Genomic DNA, 19,790 nt, shown 5'->3' on the forward strand with positions numbered 1-19,790 from the left:
CAAATTAGCGTCTCTCGTCCCATAATTTAGGCTCCTCCTGGTTTGGCGCCACTTCTCGCCATCAAAAAGTCAAGTGCGCACTCTTTGGTCCTTGGCCGGGCGATGCCGCTGCTCACGAGCCGCCGGTCGCGCGCCAAGGCGCTGAAGACCGACACAGAAGACGCCTCCACCACCAGCGAGACCGAAGACGAAGTGCTCGAAGCGCAGCAGCAGCAAGAAGAAGGAGACTACGACGAGGAGGACGATGACGCCGCCGCCGACGACGCGCGCGTGGGCTCCAAGCGCCGCAAGAAGAGCAAGACGCCGGCCACGGAGCTGTCCCAGATGGACGCGGACATCGAGTCGGAGATGGGCGTGGTGGAGGAGATCTACTGCGAGAACTTCATGTGCCACCGCAAGCTGCGCGTGGCTCTTAGCCCTCACATCAACTTCATCACCGGAGAGAACGGCAGCGGCAAGAGCGCCATCATCGCCGCCATCCAGATCTGCCTGGGCGCCAGCGCGCGCAGCACGCACCGCGGCAAGAGCATCAAGAACCTCATCCGCCACGGCCACGAGGGCAACGCGCTGGTGCGCATCACGCTGCGCAACGACGCCAAGGGCAGCGATGCCTTCCGCCCGGAGCAGTACGGCCGCAAGATCATGGTGGAGCGGCTGATTCGCAGGGACGGCTCGGCCGAGTACAGACTCAAGGACGAGCGCGGACTGCTGGTGTCTAAGCTCAAGACGGACCTGGACGCCATGCTGGATCATTTGAATATTCAGACGGAGAACCCGTGCGCGATCCTGGACCAGGAGAACGCCAAGCTGTTCCTGAAGGGCAACCCGCAGGACAAGTACAAGTTCTTCCTGCAGTCCACGGACCTGTACAAGATGCGGAACACGTACTCGAAGATCGACGAAGAGACGAGGAACATTGCAGAGTCCACGTTGAAGAGGGAGAGAGCCAAGATTGCTACGTTGAAGGATGCTATGGACGAGGCCAAGAAGCAGTGGAAGGAGGCACAGAGTGTAAGGAACTGCCATTGGGAAGGTGTGATTGGAAAATATGCTAACTGGTTGATACTGTTGATTTTTCCCCCTACAGATTGGAAAGCTGGAGGAGGAGTTTGAAGTGCTCAAGAAGGAGCTGGCGTGGTCGTTCGTGTGCGAGAAGGAGGCGGAGGCTGCGAAGGCGGAGAGGAAGATGAGGCGCAAGCAACGCCTCGCGGAAGAGGCTGCCGAAAAATATGAAGAGACAAAGGTGGAGGTGGAAAACCTCGAACGAAAGCAAAAGGAGAAGAACGACAAGCTCGAGGAGGTCAGCACGCGCATGACTGAGAACAACCAGCGCAAGACCGACGTGAAGAACAGGATTCGTGAGGCCCGGCGTCCGCTCCACACCTGCAAGGCCGAGATGAAGCACCTGACTCAGTCCAAGGAGCGTGCGAATCAACGGCTCGCGCGTCTTCAACGCGACCTGCAGAAGAAGCGTGAGAACCACGAAGCCATGTTGCACAACCGAATGCAGCGCAACGATGAAATGCGCGAGCGTATTACAGTGAAGCGCCGTGAAGTGGACGATGCTGAGCATGAAGTAAACGAAGCCAAGAACCGTGCGCAGGCGCGCCCCCAAGAGCTGGATGAGGTGGAAAACCGCCACGACAATTGTGTCCGTCAACTGCGTGAGGCTGACAGCGAGGCGGGCAAGATCCAGCACCGGATCAATGCGCTGAGAGGGCAGAAGCGCGACAGTCTGGCCGTATATGGCAACCGCATCCCGCAACTGCAGCACCTCATTCAGCAGAATCACCACCGATTCTCCGCACCGCCTATCGGGCCGCTTGGTCTCCACGTGAAGCTTCCTGAAAGATTTATGCACTTTGCTGTGGCGATCGAGGTCGCTCTGAAGGGCACGTTGGGAAGTTACTTGGTGGTTAACGGTCGAGACAAAGCTCTGTTGGATGACCTGAAGCGCCAGGCTCATTGTCCACAGAACCAGGCCAACATCATCATTTCACAGCGGTCTGGACGTCGTTACGGCAACTTGCGGCTAGCTGAAGGCGACCTCGCTGCGCACGCCATCTGCAACATCCTCGAAGTGAACGACGATGAGGTTTTCAACGCGCTCGTGGATGTATGCAGTTCGGAGAGCAAGCTACTGTTCGATGACCGTCAGTCTGCAGAAGAGAGCGTTCTGAGTGGATCGAGTGGCAACTTCAGAATGGCACGATTTGTGTCTGAAGTGTATCTGCCTAGTGGCGACAAATTTGTTGTGCGTTCTGGAAACTTGGCATTCATTGCCAACAAGGGAAATCGCCGCAGTTCCATCATTTGTCAAGACGTGGAAGGCGAGATTAGGGAGCTGGAGCAGAAGCTTGATTATCTACAGGGGAACCTGGACGTGCTGAGGCGTGACGAAGCTCGGCTGCGGCGAGATAGGGAAGACTTCCGTCACCAGATGAAGCAGCAGAACGACCGCATCGATTATCTGTCGCGCAAGTTCAACCAGAAGAGGGCGGAGTTGCGTAATCTGGAGGAGGAATTGTCAGAGGATCTTCAGCAACACACTCTGGATACGTCCGTGCTGGAAGATGAAGTGCGATCAGTGAAGGAGGAACTGGAGGACTTCTACCGTCGTGAGCAAGAGCTTAACGATATTCTGTCCAAGTCCAACCCCGACCTTGAAGGCCAACTGCACGAGCTGGAGGAGCTGGACGCGTTGGAGAAGAAGATCGCTGCAGAAATGAACGAGTACCAGGAAGATGCGGACGCTATCTACAAACACCTCAGTGAGAAGAAGGTGCAGGAGATGACGCACCAGCGGGAGGCAGTAAATTTGAGCGAGATGGTGGTGCAATGGGAAGACCAGCTGGCCACGATTCAGGAAGAGTGCGAGGAGCAGAGGCAAAAGGCCCAGCTGCACTGCGAGCGAGTGGCTGTCACGCACTCGCACGACTACTACGGCAAGCGGTTAACTGATATCAAGCGCCAGATTGATCAAGAACGCAGCCGGTTCCAAGGCATGGACCTCGGCGAGCTGAAGGACGACCTGGAGGCAAAGAAGATCAAGTATAAGAGTAAGAAGATCAACTTCGACAAGTTTCGCGACAACCTCGAGCGCATCCGCTCGATGCTGGAGGAGCGCAAGCGGGTATGGCAAATTCTCCGCAAGGAGATTGCCCACCGGACGTCGATGGAGTTCAACAAGTACATGCATCTCAACAACTTCGCTGGCAAGCTCAAGTTCCGGCATGATGACCAGCGGCTCGAAATTGCGGTGCTCCAGAACGAAAAGGGGGCCTCGCGCGCGTCGCAGGTGACTGATATGAAGGAGCTGTCAGGTGGTGAGCGCTCGTACACTCAAGTGTCGCTGCTGCTGGCGCTCGGCGAGAGTATTGAATGCCCGTTCCGAGTAATGGACGAGTTCGACGTGTTCATGGACTCTGTGAACCGTGATATGACGATCCAACTGCTCGTGGATGCCGCTAAGAAGGACGGCAAGAAGCAGTTTATCTTCGTGACCCCCAACGACCTCAGGTACGATCTACTGTGAGTTTGTTGTTGTAAGATGTGTAGACTGACCATTGTGTATTGTTACAGTGCTCTGCGGCGCGACCCGATGGTGAAGATCCAGAAGATGAACCCGCCGCGAGATCGACTGAATGCGGAGCGAGACTAGGCCTAGGGAGAGCGACGGCATTAGTATAACCACGCCTTCGCTGCGCGTAGTGAGTAGTATCAGTAGTAGGGAGTAAGCGTGCGCCGCGTTGCTGGCATTTATTGACAAACACATATTCTCTGAAGATTGTTCAGCCCTGTCTACACTGGCACAAGCTGTCATCCGCCAAGTGAGTAGTAGTACTATCGAAGCACGGACGCAGATACAGCAGTTGCCAGGGCGCATTGCAACCGTCAAGCAAGCTTAGTTGCAGTCAAGAATGCTGTTTTACATGCATTCAGTTGATCAGCATTTCTGCAATGATTTTGCCGGCCCAGCACAACTCGATTTTGAGTCTCCTGCATCCCAGTGGAGCCCGTCTTCTCCTGCGTCAGTCAGAGCAGACTTTCATTTTAGAAAGACTATTCTAGTATTTGTGTAAGCGGCGCTCAACTCCCTGGGCCTCGAAAACACCCGAGGAAGCGTCAGTCTGGCTGTAGCAAGCTCTCTCTTCAGCGTGGTTTTATAGATACTGTAAAATGCTAGTCAATACGTGATAGGTGGCGGGCGAAGTAGGTGCGCTGTCGTGTCAACAGGGCTATTGGATAGACGGTTTCCGTTACGCCCAGACCGATCCGTCCAAAATGGATGAGCTCATCCTTAATCAAGTGCTAAAATTGACGGAATACATGCACACGGGTGCAATGAGCTGATCCAAGGTCTCAAGTTGAAACCTTCTGGTCAAGTCGGTTGAAACTTTCAACCGTTTTTGGCCAGAAGACAGCAAGCTGGCACGCACGCTATCGTGCAAACGAACCCTCCACAACCATAAGGCTCCGCACAGAGTCCCAGGAGGCTCCGCACAGAGCACAGAACACAAGTCCTTCAATGTTTAGCCACGAATTTATTATCTCCCAAGCAAGAAAACGTTAAAATAAAAAATACCTGGAAAGTTTAGACGAACTTACCTAAGTGACGGCATTCTTTGATCCACGCCACTTAAGAAGACGCTCAACGACTCAACCCCGCACCGTTAAAGCCCACAGGTCGACGAAAGTCCAGCAATGGAACGGGCCACGGAGTATCACGATCAGCAGCGCCTCGAGCGCGAGACACGCTCATTGAAGACTCTGTGCCGACCGTCTGTCCTCGTAGCGTGTTTGGCCATCGCTGGACGCCTTATCGTGGGCCCACTCGCACTTCTGCTGCTGTTCACCGCCACAGGGTATTTAACCGACGCCTCCGTTCTGGTTGAAGTCGACGAGAGCTTCGTGTCTTCACTGAGAGAGACTTGGCGAAGGCTGGAGGCTGCGCACAATGCGTCGGAGCGTGCAAGATCTCTTTGCTCATGTTCGGTTTGATCAGTGGGGAGGCGCTCGTCAGTGCGCCAAGATTCCGAGCCGTCACGAGCCTGCCTCCGACTGAGTCACTGTACGACTTCAGAACTCTTAGCAAAGAGGTCCTCGATCTGGGGGAAACCCTCGACGCCGCCTCCACCGTCTGCTACAGCGGGATGAACGACTGGGGGGCAATTGTTGAATCGATCACAGGAACACCGCAGCAGATTCTGAACGTGTCGCTACTCTTAACATCAGCGTATCACCTCAATTGATTCGAGAGCTGGAGGTGTCCATTGGACAACCAGACGGGTGCAAGCCACCTTGGACGCTTTGCTCTATCTATCCGGGTGTTTCTATACAAGTCGGAGGACGACGGGTTTAGCAAAATCTCCGCTGCGACCGTCAACCTTTACCCAGAGTTCACCGAGTGCCGGCCAGACGTCCCAAACGACGACAATTTGGTTGGAAAGAGATTGGCTAGTGATACCAACGGCAACGACGTGCTTGAAGCCGTTCCTGATGCCCTGAAAATATACCCGTACAGCTTTTCCAGCAGTCTACGGCCAATCTCCCGCGTCGTACCAGCTACAAACACCAAGTATGGGGCGACGACCGTTCTGGAGCCTCTCCTCAATGCATACTACGGTGGCTGTCGTGTTCGTGAGGTGAACATAACAGGGATCTATGTTGAAGATACTTGCGAAGCCTCAAAGCACTGGTCGTCTTACGGTTTGATGGTGCAGTCTCCCGACGATATTCCGTTGTGTATCGCCGGCGACGTCTGCATTCACAACTATTTCAACACCCAGTGGGAGGGCATCGTTGAACTCACGCCTGAAAACCGAGACCATGTTCCCCTGTACGTTAACAGCGTCCGCAGTCGCTATGGCGACACCGTCCCGATTAACACGTTGCCTGGCGTCGTGGTCGCGCAGATCCTGTTCATGGGTATCGTTAGCCTCTACGAGGTGGTGTCGCACCAGCAATCGGTTCTCCTCTCGCAAATCTGGGCGTACCGCTGTCAAATTGGGCGCGTGCAAGTGCTGTACCTTGCGCAGATTACCTACCACCTCGTGTACAATTCCGACCTGTATTTGCTGGGACTCGCGACAGGGACACTCACCGGGGAATCCATTGCCAACCTCACGCTGTGCTTCTTCGCCTTCTCCTACTCGTTCGTCAACCTGGCCAAGGCTCGTTCGGGGGAGCAGCGACTGGACCGTCGACTTCGACTCAAGTGGGAGGCCATGCAGTTCGTCATTACCATTTGCGTTGGCTCGCTGTTGAGGTCCATCCAGCAAACGCCCATAATCGCCATAATTACGCAGAACGCGGAGATCTTGCTCAAAACATCCGCGCGAGGAGCCAAGTACTGCGGTCTCCACGACACGTGCATTCTGTTCACAATGAACACGGCCTTGATCGTGCTCATTTTGTCGGCCACGTTCGCGCTTGCCGCTTCGATCATATCCTACGCCGATGTGATGGTCATGAAGGACAGAGTGGTTCGTCATTCAATCTCGTGCGGACACACCGTCGTTCTGTGTATCGCTTGATATGGCCGAAAAAGTCTGGCGTGACTCAAAACACGGCGAGCTTTGAAGATAACCTTACCTCGTTCGAGAGGAACTGCATCGGCGCACCCGTCAGAAGGCTGTTCCGCGACTGCGATGACATCGCGCACGTCACGTATAAGGGCAAGCGCTGCACAACCGTCGAGGCGCTGCTGCTCGCAGGGTACCTCTACTACAGTGAGCACGTGTACAAGTCGTCCTCTGTGATGATGTTGCTGCTGGCGCGGGTGGTGCCGACAAAGATCATACGCACCTTCAACGTGCTGCTGCTACGCTGGCACATGGACCCGAAAGACGGCACGCTCACTCAAGCGTACTCGTGCACGTGGTACCACGCTAGCGAGGAGAACCACAAGCTGCATGGCGCAATGCCGGTGACCTAACGCTGAACTAATACGGGTTTACAATACTTATTAGTCGCTACCAAGCGATGACGGCTTTAGCTTGTCAAAACTTACATGCATGAAGGCACTCCGTATGACTATAATATTCAGAATATTACGTTTCACCAAACGATCTACAGCGTAACTCATGAAAAGTTGACTCAAAATCCACAATCGTTGACTCAGCACCGTGGGGCATCGCTCCCTCAGCTAAGCTTATTGAAAAGCGTGGCAATCTAACCAAATCGCTACCTCCACCGCAGTCATGAAAGCCCAACGCACAACCGAGCTCAACGAAGTCGTCAAAGTTTGGGTTTGTTTGTTTGTTTGACTCAAACCCACCCGTCCCAAATCGCGGGTGATTTGCACTACAGCCCTGAAAAACCCAGCCAATCCGCGGGTGAATGCGAGCAGCTCATCTGCAGCTCAAACCAGCAAGCTCAGTATCGAAAAAGACCTCTCCAGCACCACCCGCCCCCGACACCATGGACGCGTCGGGCCAAGCGCTGGAGCGCGAGCTGGCGCACCTGCACCTGGACGGCCCGCTGGACCCGGGCTTCCCGTCGCCCCTGCTGCACGCAGACGTGATCGCCGCGGCCGCGCAGGCCGCCACGGACGCGGACGACGGCGACGTGCCGAGCCCCGATGAGGACGAGAGCGACGAGGCCAGCCAGCGCACGCACCACGAGGGCCGCCTCAAGGCCTCGATCCTGGAGAAGGTGGCCACGGAGAAGCGCCTGCGCCGCCTGTCCGAGGTGTTCGCGGACGGCCACGAGGACGCGCGCGAGGACCAGAGCGGCGACCTGTTCGAGACGCTGCCGGAGCCCTACGGCCAGCTGTCCACGTACCAGCGCATCCAGATCACGTCGCCGCCCGAGGAGGTGGACAGGGAGACCAAGGAGGTCTGCGGGCTCATCCGCAAGTGCCTGGAGCTGCGCAAGAAGTGGATCACCGTCAACGAGCCCAAGACGCCGCCGCCGCCCGCGGAGGTGCCCACCAGTCCGCGCGCGGCCGGCGCGGCCGCGAAGCTGCGCCACCGCGACGAGATCCCGTACGAACCTTTCAACAACCCCGTGCCCGAGACGTCGCAGCACCACTTCGTCATGGCGGACGGCGTGGTCATGGTGTACGAGGACAAGGACGCCGTCGAGCCCATCAGCCGCGTCGGCAGCATGGAGGAGTACTACAAGGACCTATTCGAGATCAAGCGCATCATCAACTTTGGGCCGGTCAAGACGCTGGCCTTCAAGCGCCTGCAGCTGCTCGAGGCCAGGTACAACCTGCACACACTGCTCAACTCGGAGCGCGAGCTCGTGGCCCAGAAGGCCGTGCCGCACCGCGACTTCTACAACGTGCGCAAGGTCGACACGCACATCCACCACTCGGCCTGCATGAACCAGAAGCACCTATTGCGCTTCATCAAGTCGCGTCTGCGTAACTCCCCCGGAGAGATCGTGATCTTCCGTGACGGCCGCTTCATGACGCTGAGCGAGGTCTTCCGGTCGCTGAACCTCACGGGCTACGACCTGAGCGTCGACACGCTCGACATGCACGCGAGCAACACGTTCCACCGCTTCGACCGCTTCAACCTCAAGTACAACCCCGCCGGACAGAGCCGTCTGCGTGAGATTTTCCTTAAGACCGACAACCTCATCGCTGGCAAGTACCTGGCCGAGATCACGAAGGAGGTCATCTCCGACCTGCACGCGAGCAAGTACCAGCTCGTGGAGTGGCGCGTCTCGATCTACGGCCGCAAACGCTCGGAATGGGACAAGCTGGGCCGCTGGATCTACGTCAACAAGCTCACGTCCCCGCACGTGCGCTGGATGGTGCAGATCCCGCGACTCTACTTCCTGTACAAGAAGCTCGGCGAAGTGGACAACTTCCAGCAGATGCTGGACTACATCTTCCTGCCGCTCTTCGAAGTCACCCGCGACCCGTCGAGCAACCTGCCGCTGCACTACTTCCTCGAGACGATGGTGGGCTTCGACTGCGTGGACGACGAAAGCAAGGCCGAGCCGTTCCGTGCCGAGCGCGGCAAGAAGCTGCCCAAGCCCCACGAGTGGACACACGAGGCCAACCCTCCATACGACTACTGGTGCTACTACCTGTACGCCAACATTGCTGCGCTGAATGAGTTCCGTCGCCAGAAGGGCCTCAACATCTTCTCGTTCCGACCTCACTCCGGCGAAGCTGGCGACCCCGAACACCTGGCGGCCGCCTACCTGACTGCTAACGGCATCAACCACGGCATCACGCTCCGTAAGTCTGTGGCCCTGCAGTATCTGTACTACCTGACGCAGATCGGCATTGCCATGTCGCCGCTGAGCAACAACCGCTTGTTCTTGGCGTACCACCGCAACCCGTTCCCGATCTACCACGCGCGTGGCCTGAACGTCTCGCTCAGCACAGACGACCCGGTCATGCTGCACTACACGAAGGACGCGCTGCTGGAAGAGTACTCGGTAGCCGTGCAGGTGTGGAAGCTGACGTCCACAGACATGTGCGAAATCGCGCGCAACTCGGTGCTGCAGTCAGGTTTCGAGCACAAGTTCAAGGAGCACTACCTCGGCCCCAAGTACACACTGCCCGGCTCGCGCGGCAACGGTGAGCTCACGAACGCGTTTCATGGCATGCCTTTCTTGCGCTCTAACTTTATGTGCATTCTTCTTGCTATCGCTACGCAGACATTCGAATGACTAACGTGCCGGACATCCGTGTGGACTACCGTCACGAGACGCTCCAGGGCGAGCTAGCGTTCGTAAGCCCCCCCCTCCTACCAATCACTAGGGGATAGATAAGCAAACGTCGTCATTTCAGCTCTATTAAAGCTAAACATTTGCTGCGCTGGTAAGTGTTTCTTGCCTCCAAAACTCTCTACTGTAATGACACCGACCTGGCCTGACCTTCACGCAAGGCTGATGAATTTATGTTGAAAATTGACTTCGTCAGGCTGCCGTTAAGTATCTACGTAGCGTAGCCCACTGACACGCAGGTGTAGTAGAGCTACGACTGCTGCTGCAGCTTGTCCAGAACACGCAGCCCCTGCTCCTCGTACTCGCTCTTGAGCAGCCAGAAGGCGTCGTTGTTCTTCATCAGGTCAGCCAGCACGCTGCCGCCCTGGAAGACCAGGTGTTTGCGGCGCGGCGGGTCGTTGATACGCAGGCGGAACTTGCTCAGGCGGCTCTTGTCGCCCTTCAGCACGTCGGTCAGGTACCGCTGCTTGATGTCCTTCTCGAGTCGGCTCGGCAGACCCGGATACATACTGGAACCGCCCGACAGCACGATGTTCTTGAAGAACTCCGTGCGCAGGTCAATGTCGGCCTTCATGCACATGTCGAACACCATGTCGCTCAGGCCGGCGCCCTCGACGTCGATCAGGTTGGGGTCGAACAGCGCCTCCGGGGCCTCGAAGCGCTCGCGTCCGAGTCGCACGACGCGGCCGTCGGGCAGCTCGTACGACTCCTCCAGGACGGTAGTCTCCAGAGCCAACTTGCGCTCCACGGCCGTGTCGTAGGCGACGTAGCACCACTTCTCCTTGATCTGACGCGCCGTCTCGAAGTCGGCCGTGCGGTTCAGCGGGTAGCCGCGCAGCAGCATGAGCTTGATGAGGTAGTTGGTGATGTGGCGGCCGGCGACGTCCAGGCGGCAGATGAGGTGCTGCGGCACGTAGCCCTGGAACACGGGCACGACGTGCGTGACGCCGTCGCCCGTGTCGATGACCACGCCCGTGGTCATTCCCTGCGCGTAGAGCGTGAGCATGGCCTGCGTCGTGATGTTGCAGCCCTCGAAACCGTACTTCTCGAACATCATCTCCACGAGCTTCTCGCGGTTGCGCTTCGGGTTGAGCGGCGGCTCCGTGAGCAGGATGCGGTGGCCCTCGCGCGGGTTGATGGCCAGGCGCTCCTTGAACGTGTAGTCCCAGAGCTTCTCCATGTCGTCCCAGTTCTTGACGATGCCGTTCTCCACGGGGTACGAGATCTCGAGGTTCGACCGCACGGCGGCAGCCTCGTCGCCGAACATAATGTCCTACAAGTGTATCAACTGTCAGCATTAGCTTCAATTTGAGAGGGGGCGACACACAGGCGACGTACTTTGAGCAGGATGTCCGTCTGCACGGCCTCCTCGGCGCGGAGCACGGGGCGGCCCACGAGGGACGGGAAGATGGCCTTGGGGAAGTTTTCACCGGCGAACCCAGCCTTCACGAACTGCAGAGGTATAACAAGGGAGGGGAACTGTTAGTGATACATGATCAATCATTGCATGGCGCTGCTACAGTCGAAGGCTAGACGCACCCCCGTGCCGTTGTCGCACACGACGATCTTGTTGGAGGCCACCATCGCTGCTGCTGCTGCTGCCCTTGGCCCCTGCTCCTTTGCTGATGCGATTCCGCTGTCGGCGCGTCGAAAGCTTCTTGCTTCCTGTTCGGAGTCAGATTGAGATCGACCCCCTTTTTGCGTCGTAATCGGGCTGTCAACCCGGCTAATTGCGAATGCGAGCTGCGACAAAATCGCACTTACGAGTAAAGACTCACGGTACTACAGCGGCAGGAAGGAAGATGGGGCATCCAATGCTTGTCAAAGATGCTTCGATGGTGGTGGTGGTTAAAATAAGCTTTATCATAACATTATAGCCGAGCAACAGGCAGGCGTCCTCCCGCTCGAGCTCTAACTCTCTCGCTCTCTCTTGATATCGTACAGGCCTGTACTCATTTTCTTGTTGTGTCGATGGAGATGCCGCTCTCGTGCCGTGTGCGAGCGCTGGATTCTTCGTTTCTCCTTCAACGCCGCCGCGTGGCTGTGCGTGACAGGCCGATCTGCGGCTAATTTCAATGTGATCCCGGATCCCCCTCCGAAGCTACCTGCGCCCTCTCGAGCGCGCGCTCGACGACCCTCCGCTACTCTGCGTATTGATGCATTCACCCGCGGCGCTGGCGGGTGGCAGAGTGGGTCGTGAAGTGCGGCGGCGGACGCGTCGCCGCGGCGCGCACCGCCAGCGTCTCCTCCGAGACGAGCGAGGGCGATTGCGCCAGGTAGTGAGGGGCGTGGCTTCACGCGGACTGGCGCAGCCGGTGCGCCGTCTTGCAGTCGAGGCCGCAGTACTGGTCGAAGCGGCTGAGGCCGCGCTGGAAGCACTTGGAGCAGTTGGTGCACCAGCGCTGCTCCTTGCTGGGCTCGTGGGGCTCAGCAGGCAGCGACACGCTCTGCGAGAAGGCCGGGCGCGCGCTGGGCACGGCGTCGCTGAACTTGGCCAGGTGGTCGAAGCCCGTGCCCGTGTGCGTGCGGCGGATGATGTCGTAGATGTTGCGCTTGCTGCTGCTGCTGTCGCCGGCGGCGGCGGGGCTCAGCTCGTCGTCCTCGCACACGATCGTGTCGCGGTGCTCGCGGTGGAACATGCCGCGCAGCTTGCCGCTCAGGTACGAGAGCGACGTGAGCTTGCGCAGGCGGCTCCCCTCGTCCGCGGCCTTGCCGGCGCTCACGAGCGGGAAGCGCATGCCGCGGTGGTCGAAGCTGCGCGCCGCCGCCGCCATCGGGTCTTGCTTGGCGTCCAGCCAGTGGTGGCTGTGGTGGTGCTCGCCGCGCGCCATGATGCAATGCTCTCTCCAAAGACCCACCTGCGCGGAAGCAGCCAAATTCCAAACTGCTTTTGACCGCTGCCGTCCTTTTTGGGAATTAGGTGGGGCGACAGGGCGCGGGGATGAGCTGCACGGATCCCCGCCGTAGATGATACCTGTTTACTGCAATTTTTGGACGGTGTGCGCAGAAGAGTGTGACTGCGCGAATGGTGTCACTGGGGTGTAGTAAGGTTTTTGGTAAGTGATATTACTGCTATATTGGATGCATAGGGGTATGCCGTTCGGAGGTTTGTGTGTGCCACACCGAGCGGTAACTAACACCGTTCCCGAGATGTGAAGTGGCGTGCGAGTGTGGGGACTCTCCTCAATGGCAACCGCACGACGCGGGCTGTCCAATGCATTTAGGTAGCCCACCAGCAGAATTGCTGCATGGTCTCCGCCTTCTCACCACGCAAAGCTGGCGGGTTTCGTCACCGCTTCAAGTCGGACGGAAACGCTTTTACCTTTAGGTATGCGACCAACGGCTCGGCGGCGCAGGACACATGGATTCCGCCGCAGGCTGTTCGCCGACAAAGCACGTGTTTCTGGCTTGGCTGCAGCAATGCCCCCATCCATAGCTTTGGATTTCGACGGCTGCCAAGCTCACGCGCGACCCGTCCGCCGAAATCTCGATGTCCGTGCAGCGCGGTCAAGTGGCCGCTGCAAAGCGAGCGAGCGCTGTTTAGGCAGCGACGACGCACGCGGAAGTCCTTGGGGACGCTTTGGTTCACCCCAACTTACTTAAGTATATCGGTGGAGCTTGCTTGCAGGCTACGATTTGGCCTCAAGGAAATCATGCGGATGCATTTCTCTCGCGACTTGTATCGCAGACCTCGGCACGAAGATTGCACACTTTGGTCCCTCCACCTCTGCGGACCTTCCTCCGCCCTTCCTCCGCCGAAGGTCTCGAGCCTCGGGACCTTCGACTCGCTGGCCTGGGCTGGGCGTGTTGGCGCGGATGTGTCCACCGTCGTGTTTCCTGCGATCAACGACGCATCTGGTCGCCGCGCAAGGCTTCACGCTTGCCCTTCTGCGGAGAGCTATCCGCGACATGGCCCGGTCTGGACGAGCCGTTGGCTCGCGCGGGCGATGCCGGCCGTGCTGGTGGTTGAAGTGCTGCCGGCTGGCGGGGCCGAGCCCGAGGGGCGAAAACTGTGTACAGCGGCGTTCGTGTCATCACCAGGTGCTGCCCGACAACCGAGGCAGACTGCGCGCATGAACATGGCAAAGTTACTTGATGTTTGCCAGCCTGCTGGTGTCGGTGACCCGCTAGGCAGCAAGCAATGCGCTCGGCTGATAGGAGCAGCATTGCGCGCGAATGTTCTCGAGGTACCGTCCTGCTAAAGGCTCAGGTGCCGCGAAATTTGTGCACTGCAACATGCTCTTCACCAGGCCTGCACGTCACCGACTTCTTCAACGCATGGCCTCGGCACACCGATGAAACAAGGCGCATGTGAACATGTTTATTGTTTTTTCGTTCTAATACTGCTGCCCTCGCGTTCGCTCTCGCACGCATTGTCGCCGCGCCAGGACGAGAAGCGGTAGAGCTTGCTTCGATCAGCACAGCCCTTCGAGCGGACACGGGGCAGCACCTCACTAGCGGTTCGTCTACTGGGTCTTCTTCTCCCACTCGTCCATGCGCTCCTTGAGCTCGCGCGCGTGCATGCGGCGGCCGATGAACTTGAGGACCTCGTCGATGACAATCACCGGCAGCGAGAACGCCAGCACCACCAGCCACTCGTTGAAGTCCAGCGGGATCACGCTGAACGTGTCGGCCAGCACGTCCACGTACAGGATCACGAAGTGCATGGCGAACGAGATCACCATGGCGATCATGAGGTACGGGTTCGACCAGGGCGGCATGGTGACCAGACTGCCGTCCTCCGACAGCGCGTTCAGGGCGTTGAACATCTCGATGGCCACCAGAACCGACAGCGAGAGCGTCGACGCCGTCTTCTTGCCGTCAGTGAAGTAGCGGCAAGGGTCCGACGAGAAGTCCATGCCGTCGAAGTTGTTCACGGTGAAGTTCTCCCACTCGTGGCACTTGGTCCAGTTGGTCAGCTGGCTGTACGTGATCAGCGTGTGTCCATCGCCCGAGGCTTCGTAGTACATGTACCAGTACGCGAAGACACCAACGCAAGCGAAACCGACGTAGATGCCGACAACCATGTACCGGAAGAACACCCAGCCCGTGATGAGAGCGTCGTCGCTGCGGCGAGGAGGCTTCCTCATGATGTCAGCGTCAGGCGGGTTGAAGCCCAGAGCCGTGGCCGGAGGGCCGTCGGTCACGAGGTTCACCCACAGCAGCTGCACGGGGATCAGGCCCTCCGGAAGGCCAAGCGCAGCCGTGAAGAAAATGGCCGCCACCTCGCCGATGTTCGACGAAATCAGGTAGCGGATGAACGCCTGCATGTTGTTGTAGATGGCACGGCCCTCCTCGACGGCAGCCACAATCGTGGCGAAGTTGTCGTCGGCAAGCACCATGTCCGAAGCCTCCTTGGCGACTTCGGTACCAGTAATGCCCATGGCAATACCGATGTCAGCCTGCTTCAGGGCAGGCGCGTCGTTCACACCATCGCCAGTCATAGCGGCGACCTCGCCCAGCTGCTTCAGCATCTTGACGAGCTGCTGCTTATGCTTCGGCTCCGTGCGGGAGAACACCATGCCGTGGCCGTCCGACAGGTACTCGTTCTGCTTCTCGAGCGGCAGGTTGAAGAAGTCGGCGCCAGTGAACGAGCGCGTGGACAGGTCATCACCATCCTTGAAAATGCCGATCTTGTGGCAAATGCTCTCAGCAGTGAGCTTGTTGTCACCAGTGATACAGATGACACGGATTCCAGCGGTGTGGCACATCTCAATCATCGGGCGCACCTCCGGGCGCGGCGGGTCCAGCATGCTGACAAGACCGATAAAGGTCAGGCCCGACTCGATCGCAGCAAAGTTCTCGGTACGCTCCAGCTGCTTGTGCGCGGGGTGGTGGCGGTCACCGTCGTACGAGCCGAGCTCACCAAGGTCCTCCTTCTTCGCCAGAGCAAGGCAGCGCAGCGACTTGCGGGCCAGGCTCGACACCTGCGTCAGCAGCCCCTGGCGACCAGCATCCGTCAGCGGCTTGATAGTGCCGTCGCCCAGCTCGATGTGGGTGCAGCGGTCAATGAGGCCCTCGGGGGCACCCTTCACAAGCAGGAGGTTCTGGTTCGCAGACGACGAGCGGGTAGCACGCTGGGAGCCGCCGCTCTTGGCGCACAGCACCGACATCGACTTGCGGTCGCGCGAGAACTCGAGCACCGCCAGCTTCTTGTTCTGCTCCTCCAGGTACTCGTTGCAGAACTGCACGGCCTTCTCCGGGTTGGCAGCGCGCAGCGAGTCGAGCTCCGCCTGCTTGGCGCTGTCGTGCGGGAAGCCAATCTTCTCCACAAGAACCTTCAGGGCGGCCTCCGTGGGCTCACCGACGCGCACGTACTTGCCCTCGTGGAACTCAATGGCAGACTCGTTACACAGCGAGCAAACAGCGGCCAGCGACGACACGGCCTTGAACTGGCCCAGCGGGGCGCCCTCGATCTTGCCAATAGGCGCGTACGTGTGACCCTCCACGTCGTACGTCACCAGGTCCGTCTCGGACTTGCCGAGGTGCGAGAACGTCACACACGACATCTCGTTGGTAGTAAGCGTGCCCGTCTTGTCGGAGCAGATCACAGTCGTGCAGCCCAACGTCTCGACGGAAGGCAGCTTACGGACAATGGCGTTTTTCTTGGCCATCTTGCGCGTTCCCAGAGCCAGGCACGTGGTGATCACAGCCGGCAGACCCTCGGGGATAGCAGCCACGGCCAGCGCCACGGCGATCTTGAAGTAGTAGATGCAGCCCTTGACCACGGAGCCGTAGATGGGGTCGAAGAAGTTCTTGTAGTTGATGACCCACACGACGATGCAGATGATGGCGATGACCTTGGACAGCAGCTCGCCGAACTCGTCCAGCTTCTTGGTGAGCGGCGTGTCCTCCTCCTCCTTGGACGCGTCCTGCACCGACTGCTGGATCTTGCCGATCTCCGTCTTCATGCCGATCTCCGTGACCACGCCGTGGCCCAGGCCGTTGACCACGACCGTGGCGGCGAACAGCATGTTGGTCTTGGCCTGGATGATGTTCTCCGTGCCCTGCGGCAGCGCGTCGATGTCCTTGTTGACGGACGTGGACTCGCCCGTCATCTGCGCCTGCTCCACGCGGATGGCCGTCGTCTTCATGGACAGCAGGCGCAGGTCCGCGGGCACCTTGTCGCCCACGCGGATCTCCACCACGTCGCCGGGCACGAGCTCGCGCGCGGGCAGCGTGAGCATCTCTCCGTCGCGCATGACGCGCGCGTTCTCGGGCTGCAGGTCCTTGAGCGCCTCGAGCGCGGCCTCGGCGTTCGACTCCTGCCACACGCCCACGATGGCGTTCAGCACGAGGATCACGAGGATCACGAGCGGCTCCACGAAGGCACCGATGCCCTCCTCGCCGCCGTCCTCGAACAGCGCGAGCGCGAAGGACACGACGGCGGCGCCCAGCAGGATCTTGACCAGCGCGTCGTCGAACTGCTCCAGCACGAGCTTCCACAGGGGCGTGCCCTCCTCCTTGTCTAGCTCGTTGTAGCCGTGCGCGGCGCGGCGCTGCTCCACCTGCGCGGCGCTCAGGCCGCGCTCCTCCGTCACGTCGAAGTGCTTGAGCACCGCCTCGGGCGTCTCCAGCTCATAGCGAACGTCTGCCATGGCTGCTGGAACTTCCCTCCCTTTGGGCGGCCTTTCCCTCCTTCTCCTTCTTGCGGTCTTCTTCCCGGAAACCAAAGTGCGTTTTGTGCCGCGTGGCAAAAAGATTCCCTGGATACCTGTGGAACTCGATGGGATCAGATTGGGGAGGAATCAGGGAGGGTTTTGTAAAACAAGGTGGGAAAAGGTTTAGAAGGGGGTGAGATGATTGGAGGTTAGTAAGCGTTGAGTGAGCGCCATGCTGGGGTTCATACCGTGTTTTGCAACGCTCTTGTGACGAGTCGTCATTGTGCTTTTTCGAGAACAAAGCAGGGCTTCAAGCCGAGTTATGCACACCGACGGGAGGGTGTCGCGCGGCCCGACGCAGGTGACGCAGTGTCTCCGGACTTCATCATGGCGTCGGGCTCAAGTACACCGGCTTGGAACCGTTTGCGTACATCCGCACGTATCAACACGCCAATTGTGAGGAGCACTCATCGGCTCCGGTTGGAACGGCATTTCATCTCCGTGTGGACGAGCGCTGGATTTTCAATGTCGATGCCGCTGTACGAGGCTCGTTCCACGGGTTGCGGACAATTGGTCGCTCTGGAAGAGCGTCCATGGCTCGATGACCGCTATTACATTAATGCTCTGCACGTACGCCCGCTCACGATAAGACCAACATCCGATCGAGCCATTGGCGGCGGCAGCTTGAAGCAGCTGCACGTTCCGCCCTGGCCAAATCTGCCAGGAGCTGTTGGTGCACCACGTTGGCGCACCGCTGTAGAAGTTGTAGAAGTTGCGCTTTGCGCGAGAGTTGAAAGGAAACGTGCGTTGAAGTTCTATGCAAGTATTGCTGGAGCAACCCAGCCGAATCCCTCTACTTGCCGCTAATAATGAGCCCTCGAACAGCAAGACCGAAGCTCAGACATTGGCGGGTTGAAAGGCAAGAACTGCTACATGTATCGAAATTCCTGGTGACGTTGCGTGGTTGCTACCTTGATATCGTCCCTACCCATGGCGAGCCAGGAAGTCCTCGGTTTCGCCATACATCGGTCGCACAAAGGAGAATGAAGGCGCAGCACGGCGCTTCCCTTCCTTCACGCGGAGCGACTTGCTGTCGCGCGTGATAACGACGAGCTTCGACGTTTTCCGTTCCTGCAACACCCAGTCATTGTAAGCTGTCGACGACCGATACAGCGAGAACTTGCTCTTGCCATGGCCGTCTGCAACAAGATTCCCGTCACGAACGCTCACCCACTGCACCCGCACGTTGCCAACGGGGATCGTTGATAGCAGGAAGGAGCGCTTCCCAGCCGGGTGTAACATGAACAGCGTCTGCGCGGAGTCTTTCTCATTCTGCAACACCAAGCGAAGTTTGTTTGACTTGGGGCAAACACCCATCCACTTTGCCTCGTGTTTGAGACGAACGACTGGGTTGCCGAGTAGCAGATTCATGACGCTTGACACGCTGACCGAGACAAACGCAGGTTTCACCAGCTCTCTTGGGATGGTCATGTGAAACAGTACGTCCACGCTTCCGTCAAACTTCCGCGTGTGGTCCCAAGAAGCCATGGTACAGAATGAAAGCGCTGCAGTGAGCGGATGGGCCCAAATTTGTGCCTCAGCTCGGTGGCGAACTTTCATGACAACATCACACTTGTAGCTCGCATGAGGCAACACGATTTCTTCAATCTCAGCACAGCCGTCAGTGCTAAAGCTAAGCTCGTTGCTCTTGTTGTCCAAAGCGATTCCAGCTCCCTCGGCCAGGGTCCATGGAGAAACCGTGGTCTCGATGAATTCCATGTCCACCAACGATTCGTCCGATGCATAGGCACGGTACCCCCGGGGGGCCTTGTCTCGCTCGCTCACAGACACCTCATGGCTCACTTCGAACACCCCCAGAGCGTACTGCTGCCCTCGAAGTCTGTGTTCATTGCGAAATTTGACAGCATCGAAACTTTTGCCGTAAAATGAGAACAGTCTCTTCACGTCCGCTTGGTCGGCGTGATCAAGTCGACTGAAGAAATTCACATCCGCGTAGGCGAAAGTTGTGCGCTCTCGCTGTACATTCCGAGCCACAAACTCGTTTATCTTGCACTCTTCCACGCCCGAAACGACCGCGCGTCCAGGCAGCTTGTCGTCGCTGAAAGCCACGCGCTTGGACTTGTTCCATGCCGTAAAATACTTCGACAAAGCGCCCAAATCCGCCTCTAGTTGCGACCTCGCGCTGCATTTGAGCTCACCCGCGTAGCCTTCGCTGAGAATGTCAAACAGGCGAATGGCTCGCATTGTCAGCGTCTGGAGCGCATGATTCACGACCTCAGTCGACCGCACCACACTGCAACAGAAGCCACTAGCAAAGGCTTCGCGAAATCGGTCGACGAGATACCAAGTGATCAGGCGCAACTCGCGCGCCTCATCTCGTGGCTTTTGGTCTTCGCCCATGCTCAACAAATTGCACAATGAGCTGGAGATCGTGCGCTGCTAGAACTCTCCATCAATCAGCGGGATTGATGTCAC

At 58.3% G+C, this 19,790-nt stretch overlaps 8 protein-coding genes across 8 annotated transcripts; 3 read left to right on the forward strand and 5 right to left on the reverse strand.

The window, feature by feature from the left end:
• Positions 1–102: 102 nt before the first annotated feature.
• PHYSODRAFT_564902 (ABC transporter SMC family) lies at positions 103–3,535 on the forward strand (the record flags this gene model as incomplete). The annotated part of the gene is made up of 2 exons (XM_009537530.1): positions 103–1,011; positions 1,088–3,535. 2 exons carry the CDS (start codon positions 103–105, stop codon positions 3,533–3,535), a joined length of 3,357 nt encoding a protein of 1,118 aa, XP_009535825.1.
• A 1,453-nt stretch (positions 3,536–4,988) lies between these two features.
• On the forward strand, positions 4,989–6,937 carry PHYSODRAFT_318881 (hypothetical protein; the record flags this gene model as incomplete). Its single annotated transcript, XM_009537531.1, has 3 exons — positions 4,989–5,213; positions 5,349–6,485; positions 6,605–6,937. 3 exons carry the CDS (start codon positions 4,989–4,991, stop codon positions 6,935–6,937), a joined length of 1,695 nt encoding a protein of 564 aa, XP_009535826.1.
• Positions 6,938–7,763: 826 nt separating this feature from the next.
• On the reverse strand, positions 7,764–8,093 carry PHYSODRAFT_524811 (hypothetical protein; the record flags this gene model as incomplete). The annotated part of the gene is made up of 1 exon (XM_009537532.1): positions 7,764–8,093. The coding sequence occupies one exon, from the start codon at positions 8,091–8,093 to the stop codon at positions 7,764–7,766; it is 330 nt and encodes a 109-aa protein (XP_009535827.1).
• Positions 8,094–8,109: 16 nt separating this feature from the next.
• Positions 8,110–9,734, forward strand: PHYSODRAFT_564905 (hypothetical protein; the record flags this gene model as incomplete). Its single annotated transcript, XM_009537533.1, has 2 exons — positions 8,110–9,544; positions 9,625–9,734. 2 exons carry the CDS (start codon positions 8,110–8,112, stop codon positions 9,732–9,734), a joined length of 1,545 nt encoding a protein of 514 aa, XP_009535828.1.
• Positions 9,735–9,943: 209 nt separating this feature from the next.
• On the reverse strand, positions 9,944–11,351 carry PHYSODRAFT_564907 (hypothetical protein; the record flags this gene model as incomplete). The annotated part of the gene is made up of 3 exons (XM_009537534.1): positions 11,233–11,351; positions 11,032–11,145; positions 9,944–10,966 (listed from the first exon to the last, which is right to left on the reverse strand). The coding sequence occupies exons 1-3, from the start codon at positions 11,275–11,277 to the stop codon at positions 9,944–9,946; spliced, it is 1,182 nt and encodes a 393-aa protein (XP_009535829.1). The 5' UTR covers positions 11,278–11,351.
• Positions 11,352–11,987: 636 nt separating this feature from the next.
• PHYSODRAFT_259862 (hypothetical protein) lies at positions 11,988–12,524 on the reverse strand (the record flags this gene model as incomplete). Its single annotated transcript, XM_009537535.1, has 1 exon — positions 11,988–12,524. One exon carries the CDS (start codon positions 12,522–12,524, stop codon positions 11,988–11,990), a length of 537 nt encoding a protein of 178 aa, XP_009535830.1.
• Positions 12,525–14,159: 1,635 nt separating this feature from the next.
• PHYSODRAFT_564911 (hypothetical protein) lies at positions 14,160–17,291 on the reverse strand (the record flags this gene model as incomplete). The annotated part of the gene is made up of 1 exon (XM_009537536.1): positions 14,160–17,291. The coding sequence occupies one exon, from the start codon at positions 17,289–17,291 to the stop codon at positions 14,160–14,162; it is 3,132 nt and encodes a 1,043-aa protein (XP_009535831.1).
• A 987-nt stretch (positions 17,292–18,278) lies between these two features.
• On the reverse strand, positions 18,279–19,715 carry PHYSODRAFT_339565 (hypothetical protein; the record flags this gene model as incomplete). Its single annotated transcript, XM_009537537.1, has 1 exon — positions 18,279–19,715. One exon carries the CDS (start codon positions 19,713–19,715, stop codon positions 18,279–18,281), a length of 1,437 nt encoding a protein of 478 aa, XP_009535832.1.
• Positions 19,716–19,790: the final 75 nt, after the last annotated feature.

This window comes from Phytophthora sojae, assembly GCF_000149755.1.
Source record: "Phytophthora sojae unplaced genomic scaffold PHYSOscaffold_10, whole genome shotgun sequence".
Lineage (NCBI taxonomy): Eukaryota > Oomycota > Peronosporomycetes > Peronosporales > Peronosporaceae > Phytophthora > Phytophthora sojae.